At 35.6% G+C, this 19403-nt stretch overlaps 1 protein-coding gene across 1 annotated transcript; it reads left to right on the forward strand.

Moving 5' to 3' along the window:
• The first annotated feature begins 9631 nt into the window (after positions 1-9631).
• Positions 9632-13079, forward strand: LOC111803342 (WAT1-related protein At5g07050). The gene is made up of 7 exons (XM_023687698.2): positions 9632-9987; positions 10065-10127; positions 10211-10327; positions 10780-10975; positions 11335-11493; positions 11567-11718; positions 12468-13079. Exons 1-7 carry the CDS (start codon positions 9782-9784, stop codon positions 12772-12774), a joined length of 1200 nt encoding a protein of 399 aa, XP_023543466.1. The 5' UTR covers positions 9632-9781; the 3' UTR covers positions 12775-13079.
• The last annotated feature ends 6324 nt before the right edge of the window (positions 13080-19403 follow it).

Below are 19403 nucleotides of genomic sequence, written 5' to 3' on the forward strand. Positions count from 1 at the left end.
CTAAAAAATATCTTTGTGAATAATTTTCATTTGATCACCACTATAAAATTTGACTTTTATTCTTTTTCGATGTTTATAAAATTTAATATACCACGTTTATTAATATTACTTAAAAAAAAAATCTTTTAAACAGTAAAGTAGTCCACATTCAAAATCGAAGTGCCATGGTTAAAGTGTGTTTGTGTCCAAATGGCACTTCCTTGGAATGTTTACAAACGATTGTGCGACACTCACTCTCAATATGAGTGAGTCAGCCAACTCGAAATCGCATCGTCTATGGACAGACGACGTATGCTCAAATTTCTGGCCTTGTTTGAGGACAAGGATTTTAGAAAATAGGGGTAGAGAAATTTTTCGAAAGAAGGTTTGAAAGCAAGATTGAAAGAAATGTTGAAAACAATGTTATATGCTATAAGCAAAGAAGGAAACACAATGACTTAGATATCATATCACTCTGGATATGAAAAATTGACGACTAGTTTCATCCTCTTTAGTATATTTTGAGGCATTTTCAATTTACTTGGCATATACATAATTTTGCGGATACATCATATTCTTAGAAAATACAATAAGAGAGCTCTATATGAAAAACTACCCTAAACAAATATGATCATGAGACCTTGTTGTACGACAATCACCAATATAGACACCTTGCACCATTTTGTGAAAGGGTACCCTACGCATTATATAACAAACATTTGCTTTATACTTAGACAAACCCTAATGAATTTATATATAACTATTATTACTTTACATTTCTAATCTTAATAATATTATTAGTATTATGTATTTATTAATTAAAAACTAACATCATTTTTATTTACTCACATGGACTAATGCCCCAAGACAACTACCTCTGTGACTATGCAACTCTCAAACACTCTCCCTCCTCGATTGGTAATTAGTGAACACCTAAAAAATAAATGTAGAAAGGGAAGAGTATAAAAATACTCAGTAAACAACCTACTTGTAAGCTCTAGTCGCATCCAATCCCTAATAGGTATCCAGGGGCTTTTCTCTGAGATCTAAGAAGTTCGAGCCTAATTCCATAGTCATCTAAGCTTTTGGAAAGGTCCCAAAGTTTCAAGCAATTCTTTTACATGTCTCAAACCCTATCTGGGCTTGGAAGTTGTTCATCTTGGTTCTAGTGCCATAGATCTTCCGAAAATCTCATTTTGGGTAAACCAACTTTTCTATTCTCGTACTTAGTAAGCTTGCTTAGCCATAGTAGTAAATGACAGGTACCTTGAGTTGAGTCACGTTCTCATCATATATGTCTAGATCATATGAAATTATCTATTCTGAACATCATTTATATAAGGTTAGTTGGCAACCCTTAACGCAGGGCTATAGTGTCATACTGAATCTGGGGGAGTGACCCAATGCACCGACAATCTACTAGTCTAGTTGTGTGGTTTCATGTCCCTCTTATAAAGATTTATGGCTGCACGACCATGGTCAAGAGGCTTCAAGCCGTTTCCACACTCACTAAAGGCTCTCATCATGAGTCAACTACATGTCAACTACATGTGTAGTTCCAAGTTCCTCTCAAAACTTGTTTACAAAATCATGGTGTAACAGTCCTAAAAATTAAATAAATACTCAGTCGCCAGAATACGCTAGATTTTCAGTGAGGTGCCAGAGCTCTCGCGTCTTCAACTAGAAAACTTCCCACGCAGAAGCCCTTCCTCCAGAACTGACCTGCAAGTTAAGAAAGTAATATACAAAGAGAGAGAATGAAATCTGAGTGCACCATCAAACCTGAGTGCACCACGGTAAGTCATTCACGCTCCACACTGCTCCATTGTCGAATAATTGTCAGCTTATCGCCACACTAAGCCCAGTGACATAACCCGCGACCCGACCTAAAACAACCTTTAAGCCACGTCGACTCGGGACAAACACTCGTAGTCATGGCCCATCTGCTTATCGCCTCACTAAGGCCTAAACCATCACGTGCAACCTGCGATGCCTTAACTTGACTCGAAAGTCTACGCCTCAACCGAAATCGTAGCCCGTGTACGGTCAGCTCCCCACTGCCACGTGTCTTGTCCTCAGCCACAGACTCACTCGACTCGGCTCGGCTCTACGACTAAAAATCCAGTCATTCAGCTTGGGCCTCGAAATTGGACATTGTTACCTACGTTTCAGACCCTCCTAGAGCTGATTTTAACCTTATTTAAGGCCATTTAGATTGGTAAGAGCCATTTTCCTTAGTTTCAAATTAAAATTAAGAGTAAATATTTAAATAGGTGAAGCTTGGCATAAGTGAGAAAGAACCTAAAGATGGAAAACTGAAGTAGAAAGAGAATGTCAGCTAGGGCCATCCAAATAAGTGGCCATACTATCGGCATTGTTAGAAGTTTGTGTTATGCATGATAACAAGTACCCAATGGCTCTGTACATGTACATATCATATGTTTGATAGGTGTGATGTGTTGATGATAAGATATGTCTATGATATGATGTGACTATGAGATGACATGTTTGATGATATGATACATGTTATGATATGATTTATGATATGACACATGTGACGATATGGTATGTTCAACGATATGATATGTACATAACGTGATATAACACGATGTATGACATAAATGACGCACATTAAAATGTTTTGACATGATACACGACCCCTAGATATGTTTTAAAAACTATGTTATAAAATGATATGATAGGAAGGAAAATGGGAGGGGTTGTCTCACATGATTTAATTAATGAGAAAATGTTGGGACCTCATACATCCAATGACTCGGTTAGGATAGTCACCTAAGGGAATACGACTTTAAAATGACAGGTCTCATTCATGTTGCATGTTTTTTTGCATTTCTTAACCCCAATCGTGAGGTCACTTGCTGAGTATTTCTTAAAATACTCAAGTCACATGCTACTTTTATATTTCAGGGAAAGACAGCAGCCTCACAAGTTTCAAGATCATGACACATTTATAAGGTAGTCACATTTAATTTTGTAGAATTTATGTTAATGTTGGGTATTGCTGTTTTTATTTTACTTATGCCTATTTTAATTTTTTCGTATATTGTTTTAAGATCTTTTTCTTAAACATGTAAGTGCATGACATTATTTTCTGAAGATATTTTAAATGAATATTTTTGCAAAAATTGTCACGTCATGCATGTAATAGTGACTTTAGGTTAGTAGAAAACTAGGATCATTACAGTTGGTATCAGAGCTCTAGGTTTTAGATTATGTAAACTAGCTTACGATGTAGGCTTGATGTGTTCCATGGTCCCACCGCTGATGATCCGTCACCGTTAGGTATGTCGTGCATAAGATAAGAAAATGAAATGTGTATATTGTTACTACTTGCCCATTAATAATATAACTCATAATTGAATTTGATAACATTGACTACATTGTTGTTGACTGCATGATTGTTGGCTTAATTATGTATATGATAATATAGAACATTATGTAGTTTATGTTAGCGAATGACTTAAGAAAATTTGTGTGTTGGCGTTAGTACCATGCTGCCTAGAGAACGTGGAAGAGGACGTCGAGGAAGGATACGACCCCCTGTTAGAGGAAGGGGTAGAGGTAGAAGCAACCCAACTCGTTAAGGACCTCTGGTAGCACCAACGGCTGGAATAGGCCCCATGACTAATCTAATGTGGAAATCATTCCAGGCCATGATGCAAACAATGATGGCCACTCAACAAGCCAACAATTCACAATCTACACGAGAGGCGAGATATTTACGAAATTTCAAGTGGTAAGACTTGCATACCTTCAACGTAATGGCTGGAGACCCAACAGAGGTACAATTATGGCTATCGTCAATGGAGACGATTTTCTTAATAATGAGCTATTTGGACGATCAGAAGGTATCCTGTGCGTCATTTATGCTGAAAAAGGATGCACAATGATGGTGGATAGATAATCGAGAAATTCTTAGTGCTGATGGGAGTGTAATACCATGTACTTGGTTTAAAGAGGTTTTTCTTAAGCAGTATTACTTGAAAGTAGCCCCACTCCAGAAACAACAGGAGTTCACCCACTTGACATAGGATGGATGTTCTGTTGACGATTAACAAGAGAATTTATGAGGTTGAAAATATTTACATTGTCACCGGTGGATATGGAGCTAAAAATGACTAAGAGGTTTGTCATTCGTTTGTGATTAGACAACCCTAATCCTCAGCTCAACGATCCAAGCTTTTGTTGAAGCAAAAACCCTTGAATCAAATAAATTAACACCTCCTTATACAAAATTCGGATCAACCAAGAGATAAGACTAGAATTAGATTACATCGAAGATCTAGAAGCAAGATTTGGAACCTTCTCTAAATTGAGTCACTTCACAATCGAACTTGATCAAGGCTTGATTGAATGGCTCAGATGCAATCTATCACAAGAATTGCATGAAACTTAGAAATGGATGCTCGGATTTTTAAGGGAAATGTCTCAATTTGAGATCTCAATTTCATTATCCACACTTTGATTTTTACGTAATAATTTGTGGGTATTTATAGTCTCCCTCACAAAAGAAGTTAGTGGCCATGATTTAATTATGATCCCCTTAAATCTCCACAAGATATGAAGTAAATTTGACCATTACAAACTTTATGAAATTAAAAATAATAAATAAAGTTTTCTAACCACTCATGAAATGATGGTTGAATCGAGCCCATCCAATTTTGTAAATAAAGAATGAATGCTTATTGAATCTTTTTGCCCTTGGATCGTGTAATAGATCTAGTTGGAACATCGTGATTCTTTTCAGCTTGAATCTAGAAATCCATGGTATAGTTGAAGCCATAGATCCTACCATTTATGAGAAAGCCTTAAAAGTAGCTAAGGCCATAGAGAAACCTTGAGATGAGGTGCATCGAGAGTTAGTTGTTAATATCGGGCCAAAACGACAGTATGGATAGAGGGACTCACATCGACAACCACTAGCGCGTAGAGATCGATATAAGGATAGACACCCTCCCGATATGCAAATAGATACCCTGGAGACCAAGAGAGGTTCAAGAGGTTGAGAAACCACTATGCCGCGAATATGGGAAACAACGTTGGAGCAGATGTATGCCGGATCTAGGGCTTGTTTCAGATGTGGTTATGAAGGTCACATTGCCAAATACTGGAAGGAGGAGGGAGAACCTAGTCGATCCACCAAGGGGCCGAGGTGGAGCCAAGAGACCTATGCAGGCCCACTCACAGGTAAGGCATATGCATCCACCAGTAGGGATGCTGGAAAATCCGACATAGTGGTGACAGGTACACTATCCATCTTAAGACAATATGTTTTAATGTTAATTGATTTAGACTCTACGCATTCATTCATATCTGTGCCTTGTGTTAGTCAATCAAGGATTAGAACCCTTATTGCATGTATTAAGTGTTAGTACCCTAGCATGGGTAGAGCTAGTTGCTAAGGATAGAATAAAAGATGGACAAGTAATAGTAGTAGGATGAACCTTAAACATATATCTAAATGTTGTTAGCATGATGGACTTCGATGTAACATTAGAGATGGATTGATTAGCTGAGAACCATGCCAATATATACTGTCACAAGAAGAATGTTGTATTTTCACTGCCATCTGGATCTAGTTTTAATTTCAAAGGCACATGTCTTAGAGTTGCCCTTAAAATAGTGGTATTCTCACTGCCATCTGGATCTAGTTTTAATTTCAAAGGCACATGTCCTAGAGTTGCCCTTAAAATAGTTTTGATGATGAAGGCCAAGGGACTGGTCCAACTAGGAGGGTAGGCCATATTATCTAGTGTAGTAGATACAAAAGGGAAAGAGAAGACCATGGATACATTCCCTATTCTCGGATGTCTTCCTTGAGAATTTACAAAAAGCTCCCCCTTCCCCAGCCATAAATTTTGGTATAAAACTTAAGATGGGAACTAAACCAAAATTATAAGGAAAAATTACCAGATCTACTGGACAAAGGCTTCATCCACCCTAGTGTATCTCCTTGGGGTGCGACAGTGCTGTTTGTTAAGAAGAAGTATGACTCGATGCGTATGTACATTGACTATAGAGAGTTAAACAAGAGGAGAGTAAAGAATAAGTACCAATTCCAACTTGGAGAAGCGACAGTATTTTTCAAGATAGATCTCCGGTCAAGGTATAACTAGAATAAGACCAAAGAAGGGGATATGCCAAGGACAATATTCAAAATAAGGTACGACCACTACGAGTTTTTGGTGATGTCGTTTAGCCTCACTAACGCCTTGGGGGTATTCATGGAGTTAATGAATCGAGTATTCAAGGAGTGTCTCGACATGTTTGTCATCTCTTTCATAGACGACATCCTAGTGTACTCAAAGTTGGATAAAAAAACACCAATGACACCTTCGAAAAGTCCTAACCATTTTGAAAGAGATCAAGTTGTACACCAAATTCTCCAAATGTGAATTTTCGCTACGACGAGTCTCATTTTTAGAACACATTGTGAAAGAAGAAATCTCATTAGACCTCACCCAAGATTGAAGCGGTCACTAAATGAGATCACCTGACCACAATTACTGAGGTGCGCAATTTTCTGGAGTTAGCAGGACACTACCGTTGGTTTGTACAAGACTTTGATAGAATAGAGGCGCCACTCACACAGTTAACGAAGAAGGGGCTCCATTTGTATGGAGCAACCCATGTGAGGCAAGTTTTTAGGACCTAAAATAAAGGTTAGTTTCGACTTCAGTGCTAGAGAGCTCAAAGGGATATGTGATATATAATGACGCCTCCAAGAAAGGACTAGGATGCGTGTTGATGCAACACAATAAGGTTGTTGCATAAGCGTCCTGTCACTTAAAAGATTATGAGAAGAATTACCATACACATGACCTAGAGTTAGCTGAGGTGGTGTTTGCACTTAAAGTACTTCTTCACCCCGAAAGAATTGAACATGAAACTACGGTGGATAGAACTAGTGAAGGACTATGACAAAGACATTCAATACCACCTTGGTAAAGCCAATGTGCTTGCCGATGCTCTAAGTTGGAAAATGGCACATTCGTCGACCCTCATCATGAGAGAGTCATGGCAGGCAGATTTCGAAAAAGCCGGGATAGCAGTAGTAACTGAAGGAGTGGTAGCTTAGATGGCCCGACTCACGGTCCAACCCACACTTCGATAGAAGATTATTGAGTCTCAACAAGAGGACCCTAACTTAACCAAGATTTTGAGTCAATTAACACCAGGCCTAGTGGAAAGTTACTCCAAATCGTTGGAGGGCAAACTGTTATGTAAAGGACGACTATGTGTTCCAGTAAGAACGAAATACTAACTGAGGCTCACCACTCGCCATTCTCGATACATCCAGGCAGTACTAAGATATATCAATATTTGAAACAACACTTCTGGTGGTAAAGTATAAAAAAGGACATAGCAAAATTCGTCAGTAAATGTCTAGTGTGTCAATAGGTGGAAGCCTCTAAACAGAGAATGACAAGGTTGTTGCGACCCCTAAGTGTACTGGAAAGAAAGTGGGAAAACATCGTCATGAACTTACCAAGAATATTGAAGACATACAGTAATCTGGGTAATTGTCGACAGACTCACAAAGTTGGCACACTTCTTACCTAGTAAATGGAGGGAATGAACTCTTTATCCATAGAGTGGAAGCGTTGAGAACTATTTTGATTTTATTAAGAATTAAAAGAAAGTAATAAATATGAGAGCAAGAATTCTACCTTGCAGGGCAAGATTTCTTTTCCAACTATGCAAATGTTCTTCATATTCCACAAGATCTTCCTTGCTATGACTCGAACACAAGGTCAATGTAATAACCCAAAAATTAAATAAAAGAAAAATTAATAAAAGAGGAAGGCACATTGTCCCACATTGCCTAAGTTGAAAAGTGGAGAGTTGGCCTCTACTATAAAAATTGAGCCAGCTGGAGAATACATTTTATGACAGCTCAAGACCAACATTTTGGCTGATCTGGCTGAGTTTTATACGCTAGCACTCTTTCCTTCTAGTTTCAATTTTTCGAAAAGGTTAATTAGGAATAACTTTAAATTATTTTTTGTAAAACTAGGTGAACCAATTCCCATGGTAGAATTATAATTTTTGATGTTGAACTCCTAGACCAGAATTAAATTTGAGAGAGCAGTGTTAAGCTAGCATTAAGGGGTCATAGTAGCTTTGGCCTAGACCAATCAGGTAAGTAGCCTTACTATCGGCAGCTAGCATTAAGGGGTCATAGTAGCTTTGGCCTAGACCAATCAGGTAAGTAGCCTTACTATCGGCTCGGTCAGAAGACTTGTGTTACGTAGACGACACGTGCCTAGTGGCCCTTGCACATGTCATTTATGTTTTATGTTATATGATGATGTGATGATGTTAGATGATGATGTTATATGATGTTGTGATTATGTCATATGATGATGTGAAGATGTTATATGATGACTTGATGACGCTAGATAATGATGTGATGATGTTATATGATGACTTGATGACGCTAGATAATGATGTGATGATGTTATTGATGATTTGATGATGTACACGATGTTGACGTGAAGATGATGATGCATAATAATAAGATGATGAAATGACGTAATATGATGGTGTTCCCTATTAAGATGATGTGCATGTAATAAATGTCACGATGCATTATGACAATGAGTTTTCAAAGACACAACGCTAGTTAATGTTAATGATGATGAATGTATGAAGGCCAATGCATGCATGTTACTTGGAGTAATTTGTGAACGGTGTATAGAGTTGTTTCATAAAGATGATTTAAAGATGAAAACTATAGGGACCTCATGCATTTTGTGTGTTCATATTTGTGGATACTTCCCCATTTATGATGATGGGTACGGATGCGTACACTATGATGATGATGATGGTCATGCCTTGCATAACACTCAGGTGTCTCTTAACCTTCAGACGTCGCTACAAACAGCTAGCTCGACTTTGATGGGTTTAGGAGGTGCGAACCACCTAGGGACCCACGCTCGCATGTGTGGGTCGTGTGCAAGAAAGTACTACATATTCAATTTTGTACCGATTGGAGCCCACCCCTATGATAGCTTTTAATGATAGGTCCCTAGATCATGAGTTTCATGTGTTTGCATTCGTGGACTCCAATATTGGGGTCACTTACCGAGTATTTATTTGAAATACTCAAGTCATGTGCTATTTCTATTTCAGGTAAAAGTAAGACATCCCTGCACTATTGATGATGACATTGCACTCCGAGACCATAGCACATATATAGAGTATAAAAGGTTGTGATTTGAATCAAGTTGCAACACTGAAAAGGGGAAAAATATTAGTTTTTATTCATCAATTCAAATAAATTTAAATCATTTTATAAAATTCAAACCTTTTTTTTTTATCATGGATCCATATGGCAGCTTGTAGCACTAAAATAATATCATCAATCCTTTTTTACAAATATGATATTGTGAGAGAAAAAAAAAAAAGTGGGAACCACCACAAGATAATACTAAATAATAAATTAATAAAAAGCACCTCCATGATACTGCCACGTGGAACCCACATCAACCCTTGAATGGATAACCACACAGCAGATGAGATCATCATCATTTTCAGACCAAAAAAAAAAAAAAAAAAAAAATCAATTATGAACACAATAATAGGCTTATAAATATGAAACCAAGTTCCCATTTTTAAATTTAGGAGAGACAACACAAAGGCTTAGCTTCTTGAAGTGTTCTTCTTCCTCCTCTTACACCCATTTCTTTTCTTCTTCTTTTTTTCTTTTTTTTTTTTTCCTTTTTTTTTTCTTTTTTTGTTCTAATTCATTGTGAAAAAAAAAAAAAAAAAGGAGAAAATGGAAGGAAAGGGAAGTGGAATTGCCAATTTTGTTGAGGGAGCACAGCCTTACATTGCTATGATCTCTCTCCAATTTGGCTATGCTGGGATGAACATCATCACTAAAGTAGCTCTCAACCGCGGTATGAGCCATTACGTTCTCGTCACCTATCGCCAGGCCTTTGCCACGATCGTGCTCGCTCCGTTTGCCTTCTTCTTCGAAAGGTTTGTTTCTATCGCTTTTGCTTTTTAAAACAAGTGATTTTGGTTGTCGTATATACTAACAAGGACTTTCGTACCAGGAAAGTAAGACCCAAGATTAGTTTCCGTCTGTTCGTGCAAATTTTCCTTCTGGGTTTGTTAGGGTCAGTGCAAATTCGAGTGTATTTTTGTTCATTAATTCTGTTTTTTTGAGCGGTTTGGTTTAACTTGTTCTTGTTTTTTCCAGACCCGTGATTGATCAAAACTTTTATTATGCTGGGTTGAAGCTCACTTCTCCTACCTTTTCATGTGCCATGAGCAATATGCTTCCGGCAATGACATTCATCTTGGCTCTTCTTTGCAGGTATGATATTATCTGTTTTAGCTTTAAACTCGTAAAAGGATTCTTTAACTTTAGAATAAAACCCGTTTTGGGTTTTACATTTTTCATCTCTATTTTAAACTTTATCAACACAACTCTTATGAATTTACGTTAAAATCATGTTTATAAGTGATTTCTTTCTTTTGAACTCTACCTTAAAGTTTTTGTATACATATTTACATACGACCGAAAGAAATACGATCTTTTCCAGTTCTTTTCGTCTACGAATTAGACTCTTAAAAAAGTATACATACATATGACCGAATCCATTAAAAAGTGAAGAAAAAGCAAAACTTTCATGTTGCTAATAATAAAAGACTTGAAAAAGGAAGGGCAAAAAAAGGGAACATAAACTAATATTAATATTTGGAGTGATGGAAATTAAAGATTAAAAATTAAAATAGTTTATTGATTATGGAAAATGAAAATTAAAGGATGGAGAAATTGGAGATGAAGAAAGTGAGGTGCCAAGCCAAGGTGGTGGGAACAATGGTGACAGTGGGTGGAGCCATTTTGATGACTTTATACAAAGGGATTCACCCCTTTCAAACCACTTATCAACATTGGCTCAAGGCTTCCATTCTCCTCCTCTTTGCCAATCTTTCTTGGGCTTTCTTCTTCATCCTTCAGGTACAAATTATTTACATTTCATTTCATCGTTATATATGCACTAATTCGTCGGATCTCCACAATGGTATCATATTATCCACTTTGAGCATAAGCTTTCCTGACTTTGCTTTGAGCTTCCCCAAAATGTCTCGTACTAATTGAGATATATTTCTTATTTATAAACTCATGATCATGCCCTAAATTAACCAATGTGGGACTCCCTAATAGATCTCCATAATTGAAAGTTTATGAACGTATTAGGCATAAAATTGCAAGTTCATGAACAATGTATTAGACCCACATCAATCAGATCAGATAAACTTAGTACGTGTATATATATATATAGAAAAAGTTGTAAAATTTGGAGTGATATTTTACAGGCAATAACATTGAAGAATTACACAGCCCATCTGTCTCTTACAACCCTTGTGTGCTTCTTGGGGACATTGCAATCCATGGCTGTCACCTTTGTAATGGAAAACAAAGCTTCTGTTTGGAGCGTTGGATGGGACATGAATCTTCTTGCTGCTGTTTATGCCGTAAGTAGCTTGCCACCTCTTCTTATATATATAAAAGAAAAATGAGTAATAATTAATTTGAATGAACTTTCAGGGAATAGTTTCATCAAGCATAGCTTACTATGTCCAAGGGATGATTATGCAAAAGAGAGGGCCTGTGTTTGTCACAGCCTTTACCCCTATGATCATGATCATTGTTGCTATAATGGCCACTTTCATGCTCGCCGACAACATTTACCTCGGACGGTTAGTTTCCTTAACCTAATTTAAAAGCTTGGTTAGGAATAAGAACTCTCTCTACAATGGTATGATATTGGACTTCCTAAAAAGGGCGGGTACTAATTGAAATATATTTCTTACTTATAAACTTATGATCATTCCTTAACGAGCTTAACTATGAGATCACACAATTCCACGTTGGTTGAGGAGGGAAACAAAACACTCTTTATAAGGGTGTAGAAGTCTTTCTCTAGTAGATACCTTTTAAAACCTTGAGGGGAAGCCCTAGAGGGACCGCCTGAAGAGGACAATATCTACTAGCGGTGGGCCTGGGCCGTTACAAATTATATCAGAGCCAGACATTGGGTTATGTGCTAGCGAGGAGGCTGTTCCCCGAAGGGGGTAGACACGAGGTGGTGTGCCAGTAAGGACGCTAGCCCCAAAGAGGGTGGATTTGGCGAGGTCCCACATCGATTGGAGAAAGAAACGAGTGCCAACGAGGACGCTGGGCCTTGAAGAGGGTGGATTGTGAGATACCACAATCCCACATTGGTTGGGGAGGCGAACGAAACACCCTTTGTAAGCGTGTGGAAACCTTTCCCTAGTAGACGCGTCCCGAAAGGGAAAGCTTATTAACTCGATCGATTACGGTATAGTTTTGTAGATGTAAATCAAAACCCGACACAACTAATTGAAAATTTTAGACTCGTAGCTAACCGTTAACATTTAAACTCGTAACTTAAGATTTGTTTTTTTTTTTTTTGTGTGTTGTTTAGTGTTGTTGGAGGTGTTGTAATGGTGGTGGGGCTGTACTTAGTGCTATGGGGAAAATACAGAGATTACAAAGAAAATGAAGGAATGAAAGAAGAGGCCGCCATTGTTGAACCAGTGAAGCTTGAGAAAAAGAAGAGGAAATTGGCAACAGTAGTTGAAGAAGAAGAAGAAGAAGAAGAAGAAGAAGAAACGACATCAACATCATTAAACGACATCGAAATGCAAAGGAACGACACGACATCAAATGTCGACAATAATAATGTTACAAAATTGCCATGTCCTCCACCACCACCCATTATTGTCGTATAGAAGTTTGATTACAATTTTAAAATAGGAAAAAAAAAAAAAAAAAAAAAAACTTTTAAAAAGAAAGAAAAAGAGAGAATAAAAGTTGGAAATGGCCTTTGAAGAGTGGGAGGGAGAGAAATTTTTTCTACTTTTTTTTATTTATTATTTTATGTTTTTCTCTCTCTTACTTTTTTTTTGGTCCCTCTACTTCTCTCTATTTGCAAATAGGTCCCTCTACTTCTCTCTATTTGCAAATAATAGGGTTGTAATTTTGATTATTAATTTAATTAAATTAACCATAATCTGATAATCTCGTTTTGCTATTTTATCATTTATTACAATTTAGTCCTCCGACTTTATTATTTTAAAGAATTTGGCATTGATAATTTTTTATTCAAATAAAACGAAATAAGACAAATAAAGAGTATATTAAAAATGATTGGAAAATGAATATTGAAGATCTATAAAACTTTACTCATTACAATATTTTCCAAAGTTTCGAGTATGAGAATTTAAATCTTCAATTTGTTAAAAAGAATTACGTGTCAACAATTGAAAGGTAACTCTTTACAAATATATATAATTCGATACATTTCTAGAAACGTGTTTATTATAAATGTCTTTTTGACCACTTTAATACGATGACGAGTTACGTACAATTTTAAGTGAAAAAGACTTTACAAAATCAAACGTAAAAAATAACACGTCTCTACTCAAAAAAGATATTCATACTTATCGATTTAACATATTTCTATACGTTTGAGCTATCCTATCGATAAAAGTATAAAGTTTTATACACTAAATTGTTTTGATAAGATTATTCTCCGACTTTTTCTTTTTTAGTTTACAACACGTGAGGTAGGAAGATTCAAACCTCTTACCTCTTACTTAAGATCATATTTTTAATCAGTTGAGCTATGCTTAAATTGACATTAATATATTTAAAAATATATTGTTTTATACTTCTCGTTATCTTTTTGAAATCAAAATTTGTTCGATATTTTAGATATTAAATATCATTTATAGATATGTATATGGCCAAAAATGGAAGTGTGACAACCACAAGCCTCCATTAAAAGAAAAAAGCATTTGGAAAGGAAAGAAGATTGTAAATATTTGATTACATCACCGACTCAACTTTGGAGTTATGGTTAGTCTATATGGAAATCACTACCACTATTATTATTAAGGCATTATGATTCAAAGCATTTGTGCAATGTCTATTCTCCACATTACTTTGTTTTCTCACCCACAACCTTCAACACCATTTTCTAGGAAAAAAACAAAACATGTCCCAAACTCATAACTTTACACCAATGTCTCATACAAATGAATTTTATATGTAAGATAATATCTAGTCGATTAATCATAGTTTAAAAATCTTAATAGTAAAGAATTTGGATGTAATACTCGAGTTTCGATGAAAATTTTAAAATCTAATTTTTTCTTTAAAGTTAAACTGTTGAGATTTTACTGACCGAATAAAGACAAAAAAAATTCTTAAAAAAAATTCTAGGAATTCAAGATAACATAGATACAAGGAGTAAAATATTAGAAAAATGGGTGAAAGTAACTTTGAGGGGGTAAATTCCTTCATTCATATTAGGGGTCTACATTAGCCCTAATTAGATGACCAATGATGAAGTAAAATAAAGAAAGAAAAGAAAAAGAGAGAGAAATGGAGATGAGTTAGAATTCTTGAGAGGGAGTTAGAGAAAGAAAGTAGAAATCCGCTCTAAATGGCGGTTTGGAGTCGAAATTTTGCTCGAGTTTCTTCGCAAGACTTACTAAGTAGGTTGAGGAAACTATTATGGACTTTTGAAACACTCAATTCTGTCAAAAATTGAGGAATAAAAGAAGGTATGTTCTTCGGGTTCTAAATTCTAGTTTTTCTTGGAATTAAATTCGAATTTTTTAGTATATTGATATTGGAGGGATTTTTTACAAGTTGTATGGAGAAAGTCAGAATTGATTTGGACCAAAAAGTTGAATTTCGATGAACGTCAAAAAGCTGATTTTTTTTTGTAAGTTTTAACTTTGGACGGTATTTGAACTCGATTATTTTTTGTTGTGATTGACTAAAAGTTATGAGAAAAATACCTTAGTAAATATGGATTAAAAGTCTACCCTTGTCTAGAAGAAACTCAGTTAATTTGAGTTGGGTAGAGAAAATTATGAAAATTCAAATTAAATAGAAAAGAATTAAAAAGAGGAAATCTAGAAATTTTGACAAAGGATTTGAATTTTCATAACTTATGTGAGAGAGAGATTTCAAAAATTTTGAAGCTCCTAACACTCGAAGAAGAAAAAAAAAAAAAAAAAAACTAGTTTGTGAAGGCACGCATTATCTAATGAAGTAGCCACACGGACTATAGGCAAGTAATACTTGTATGCGTCGCTAGGACGTGCTAGCATGCAAGTATTCCTTATCTTAGGTGGTTAAATAATATATGTTAAGGACTTGAGAAGGGCATTTTTTATTGAACCTTTAAATCTCGATATCTTGGTCCATATTGCATAATAAATTATGAAATAAAGCTTGTTAGAACCGTAATAAGGAGATCTATAAAGTTGTAGAAGAAGTCAGAACGAAATTCGGATTGTAGGAGTAAGATATGGCTTACGGATACAACGAGTATTAACGGAAAAGTTGGGAAAATTGCAGAAAATGTGAGGTTGAAGAGGAGCGCGTGAGAGACACGCGGGGCGCATGGGAATCCGAGAGTGGGAGCGCGACTGTGTGCAGATCAGGCTCATGAGAAAAGCACACCGAGCGTGTGCAAGCGCGTGAGGGCGCATGCGTCATCATTTTGGCTCCCGATTTGTCCTGTTCGACTCCTTTTGACCTGTCCTATCAAGACTGGTCTTTACTTATCTTGAAAATTGTGAAATATAGGTCTAATAGGAAGGAATTGTGTTGAAATACCTTATTAAACGTACATCCAAGGGAAGAGGAGTTCGAAACCAAGTAAGTAACATATCGTGCGTCAACATCAGAGTATGTTGTTTACATGTTTAAGAGCTTAGTATGTTAATATGATTAGTATGTTAATATGAGCTTTGATGATATTGAATGTCTATCTGTATATTGTGACTGCTTGCTTGTGATGTAAGCATATTATAAATGATTACTGGAATGTTCTATGTGTCAAACATTGTAAATGTACGAAAGCATGCATCAGATGTGAGTATGCTATTCAGGTTAATGGAAAGGTTATGACTCTAGGATATGCTTATAGATTGTGTGCCATGGTCTATTTATATGAGTATTGTAGTCTACTAATTTCCGCGGAGTTCCTGACCAACACGTTGTGTGCTAAGTCAGAGAGAATGAGTACTTTTGACCGTTGGTATATGAGATATATAGGCCACTAGAGAAATTAGTAGACGTGTCATATTTGACCGAGAACGAGTTTTACATACGAGTCTGAAAATTCTAGATAAGCATATCGAGAGAGAGTCAGTAACCTAAGCTGGAGGTAGCTGAGATACCTCATTAATGAACAGGTGACCCTGACAAGAGAAACTAGGAATCAATGGCGAATAAAACTTAAAAACACCTAAAAAGATTAGTTATAATTCATGATAGATAAGTTAGCTACTTACTAGATAATCTAATTACTCATCAAAATTATTATAAGGCCAACCGAGAACTAGACCAGCGGGCTAGAGACTATTAGGAATCCATGTCTGAGTCTGTTTATGTAATTATGTTTTCGTTGTTTAAGATTTATGTTGATTAATAATGTTTTAAATAGAACATGTTTTAAATATTTTACTTAATATTTGGAAATGTTTTGGAAATTTATGATTGGTTGACCGAGTTTGTTATCGGTGTCGATGGTAGCTCCTGTTAATCGCATTGTCAATGAGCGGGTGTTACAACGTAAGCTAAGATAGCTACTAAAGACTGTGCACAGCAAGAGCAATCTACCTAGAGCCTTGAGTAAAGCCCGTGGTCACCTGCTAGATTGGAACGACCCAAAATTTTCTACTTAATTTAAGGTCGCCACGGTATACATATCATGAATATTGAATGCGAAAAATACTTCATTTAAACTTTCATAAAACGTCACATTCATCTTAAAACACAAATATGGACTTACGTGTTTTGAAAACACTTTAAAAAAAGAGACACAAGAAAAGACAAAATAAAATAAATAAACATTTAAATTAAAAATGTCATATTCTAGCCTAAGTCTAAGAAAATAAATACGACTACCCTATACATGTGTCATGGTCTTGAGTTGCGATGTCGTCGTCAGTCGTATAGGAATGTTTTGCCTTGACCTGAAATAAAGGTAGCACGTGGCTTGAGTATTTAAAGAAATACTCAGTAAGTGACTCCACTATTGGGGGTTAAACGCAAGAACATGCGAATGCAATGACGGGACCTATCATATCAGTCTATTTTCCTACGGCACTACCCTAACGGACAGTTGGATGTGTACGATATACACTACACACAACACATATGTGCGAGTATGGGCTCACCAGTTACTTCGCACACCGTTGGACCCCTTTTCTTGTCGGACGAGCCTGCTCTAGTAGCTCCTTATGCTTGACACCCATTAGAATTAGTAACAATCACGACAACATTATGTAAAATATAATGATACTTCACCTGCGTAGTGGTGTACGCGTCCGTACCCTCATGATGGAATAGGGGTATTCCTCAATGCATGAGCACACATAATGCATGAGGTCCCAATATTTTCCATTTTCAACATTATTAAATATAACCCGCTATCGTTTTTCATTCATATCATATCATTTCAAAATTTTCAATTCTCATATCATACATAATTCTAGTGGGGTTATATTTCACGTCATTTATTGTGATTTCATGTCATTCATATCATGCTCTATACACACAATTTAGGAGATATAACATAACGTTCCATTCTTTTAACATAACATTTCATCATAGACATATCATACCATAACATATCGCATCACCATATATTATATCATAAACATGTCAATTTATCACATATCTCGTACCAAAACATATTTCATATCATTTTCATATCATATCACAACATATATATATATATATATATATATATATATATATACACACACACACGTCATTCACATGTCGTATCATAATCATATCATATCGTAAACACTTCATGGTCATATCGTTCCCTAACTTATCATATTCTTGACATTCTTATACATATCACAGTCATATCGTTACATGAACGTACCTTAGTCATTTTTTTATCAATCGATCGTGACCATATCATTTTCATCAATCTCTTATATCCATAGCACTTCGGTACGTAACCTGACCTTAACCTTTCATGAACATATCTTACTTCTATCGTTACATTACGTTTAGTGCATCCTTCTTATATCCTATCTCAAACATATCATTGAACACATCATACCGTAAGTATTATCATACAATTCACAGATTATAACATATACATAACATATCATAAGCATATCAATCCACAAACAATTCACATATATCAATATATTGGACACGTGTAGAACTACGGGGCACGTGTCAACATCAAATATAATCATATCGTTAGTAAGGCCACTTATTGGATGGCTTTAGCCGAAGTTCTATCTAACTTCAAGTTTGCTTGCTTTCCTCCCTTGAATTCGTTCCCACTTATGGCAAGACACTTCACCCTATTAAAGATATTCACTAAATTCCTTCGGTAATTATCATTCCTAAATTTTGTTAAGTATTTAACAAGTTTTTAATCTTTCCCCTTAAATTTAATGTTTCTTGAAATATAAATATGTCTAATAATACAATTGATAGTGTCTTAATATAACACAGGAAGCAATTTGGATCTTAGGCACTATAAGTATATCAATTATAATAAATGAGCTAACATGTTCAAAAGCATTAAAACTCAATGAGTTTGAATACTCACCTTTTGTAGTTCAAATTCCTTTTACGAACCGGTTTTGAACTACCACTAGTGTCTTCCCTACTATTCACCAACCTTAAAACGGAATTGTGGAATCAAGTTAGTGACTAACTTGAAAGAAATTTAGTATAGGTAAAGAGAGAGAGTTTGGAGAGATTTTCTCAAAGTTTTTCTAGCAAACTTTTCATGTATCTTGATCACTCTATTTATAGAGTCATATTTGTATTTTCATGCAAATTTGAGATTACCCTATTTTGACACTCAAAATTCCCCTCAAATTTGTGAGGTTTATTTAGCAAACATGCAAGTTTGTTAAACCATATATTGACACTCAATATTTCTCCAACTCAAACATTGATTTTTCCAGTAAGTGAATTCAACATTTTGACTTTATCTATTTTAATTCAACAATTAATTTAAATAATTAATTTTAAATTAAAATAATATTAAATGATTAATTAAACAATTTAATTAATATTTAACATTAATCAAATGCCAATCTTAATCAATTCCGACCCATATGGACTATGAATCACTATTCATAATTAAAATATTTAAATTTTATTTAAATATCTCCAATTCTCTCATTTTGTTTAATTCGTAATTAAATTAAAATGCGGTTAAATATATCATATATATTTAGCGCATATTCCCTAATTTGAGTTCGAACACTTCAAACTCACTCGTCACACTGTTCTAAGATTTAGTCCGATATGAGCTAGCAGGGGGACCTAATGGACCTACAGATCATGG

This window comes from Cucurbita pepo, chromosome 10 (assembly GCF_057944985.1).
Source record: "Cucurbita pepo subsp. pepo isolate OVF chromosome 10, ASM5794498v1, whole genome shotgun sequence".
NCBI lineage: Eukaryota > Viridiplantae > Streptophyta > Magnoliopsida > Cucurbitales > Cucurbitaceae > Cucurbita > Cucurbita pepo.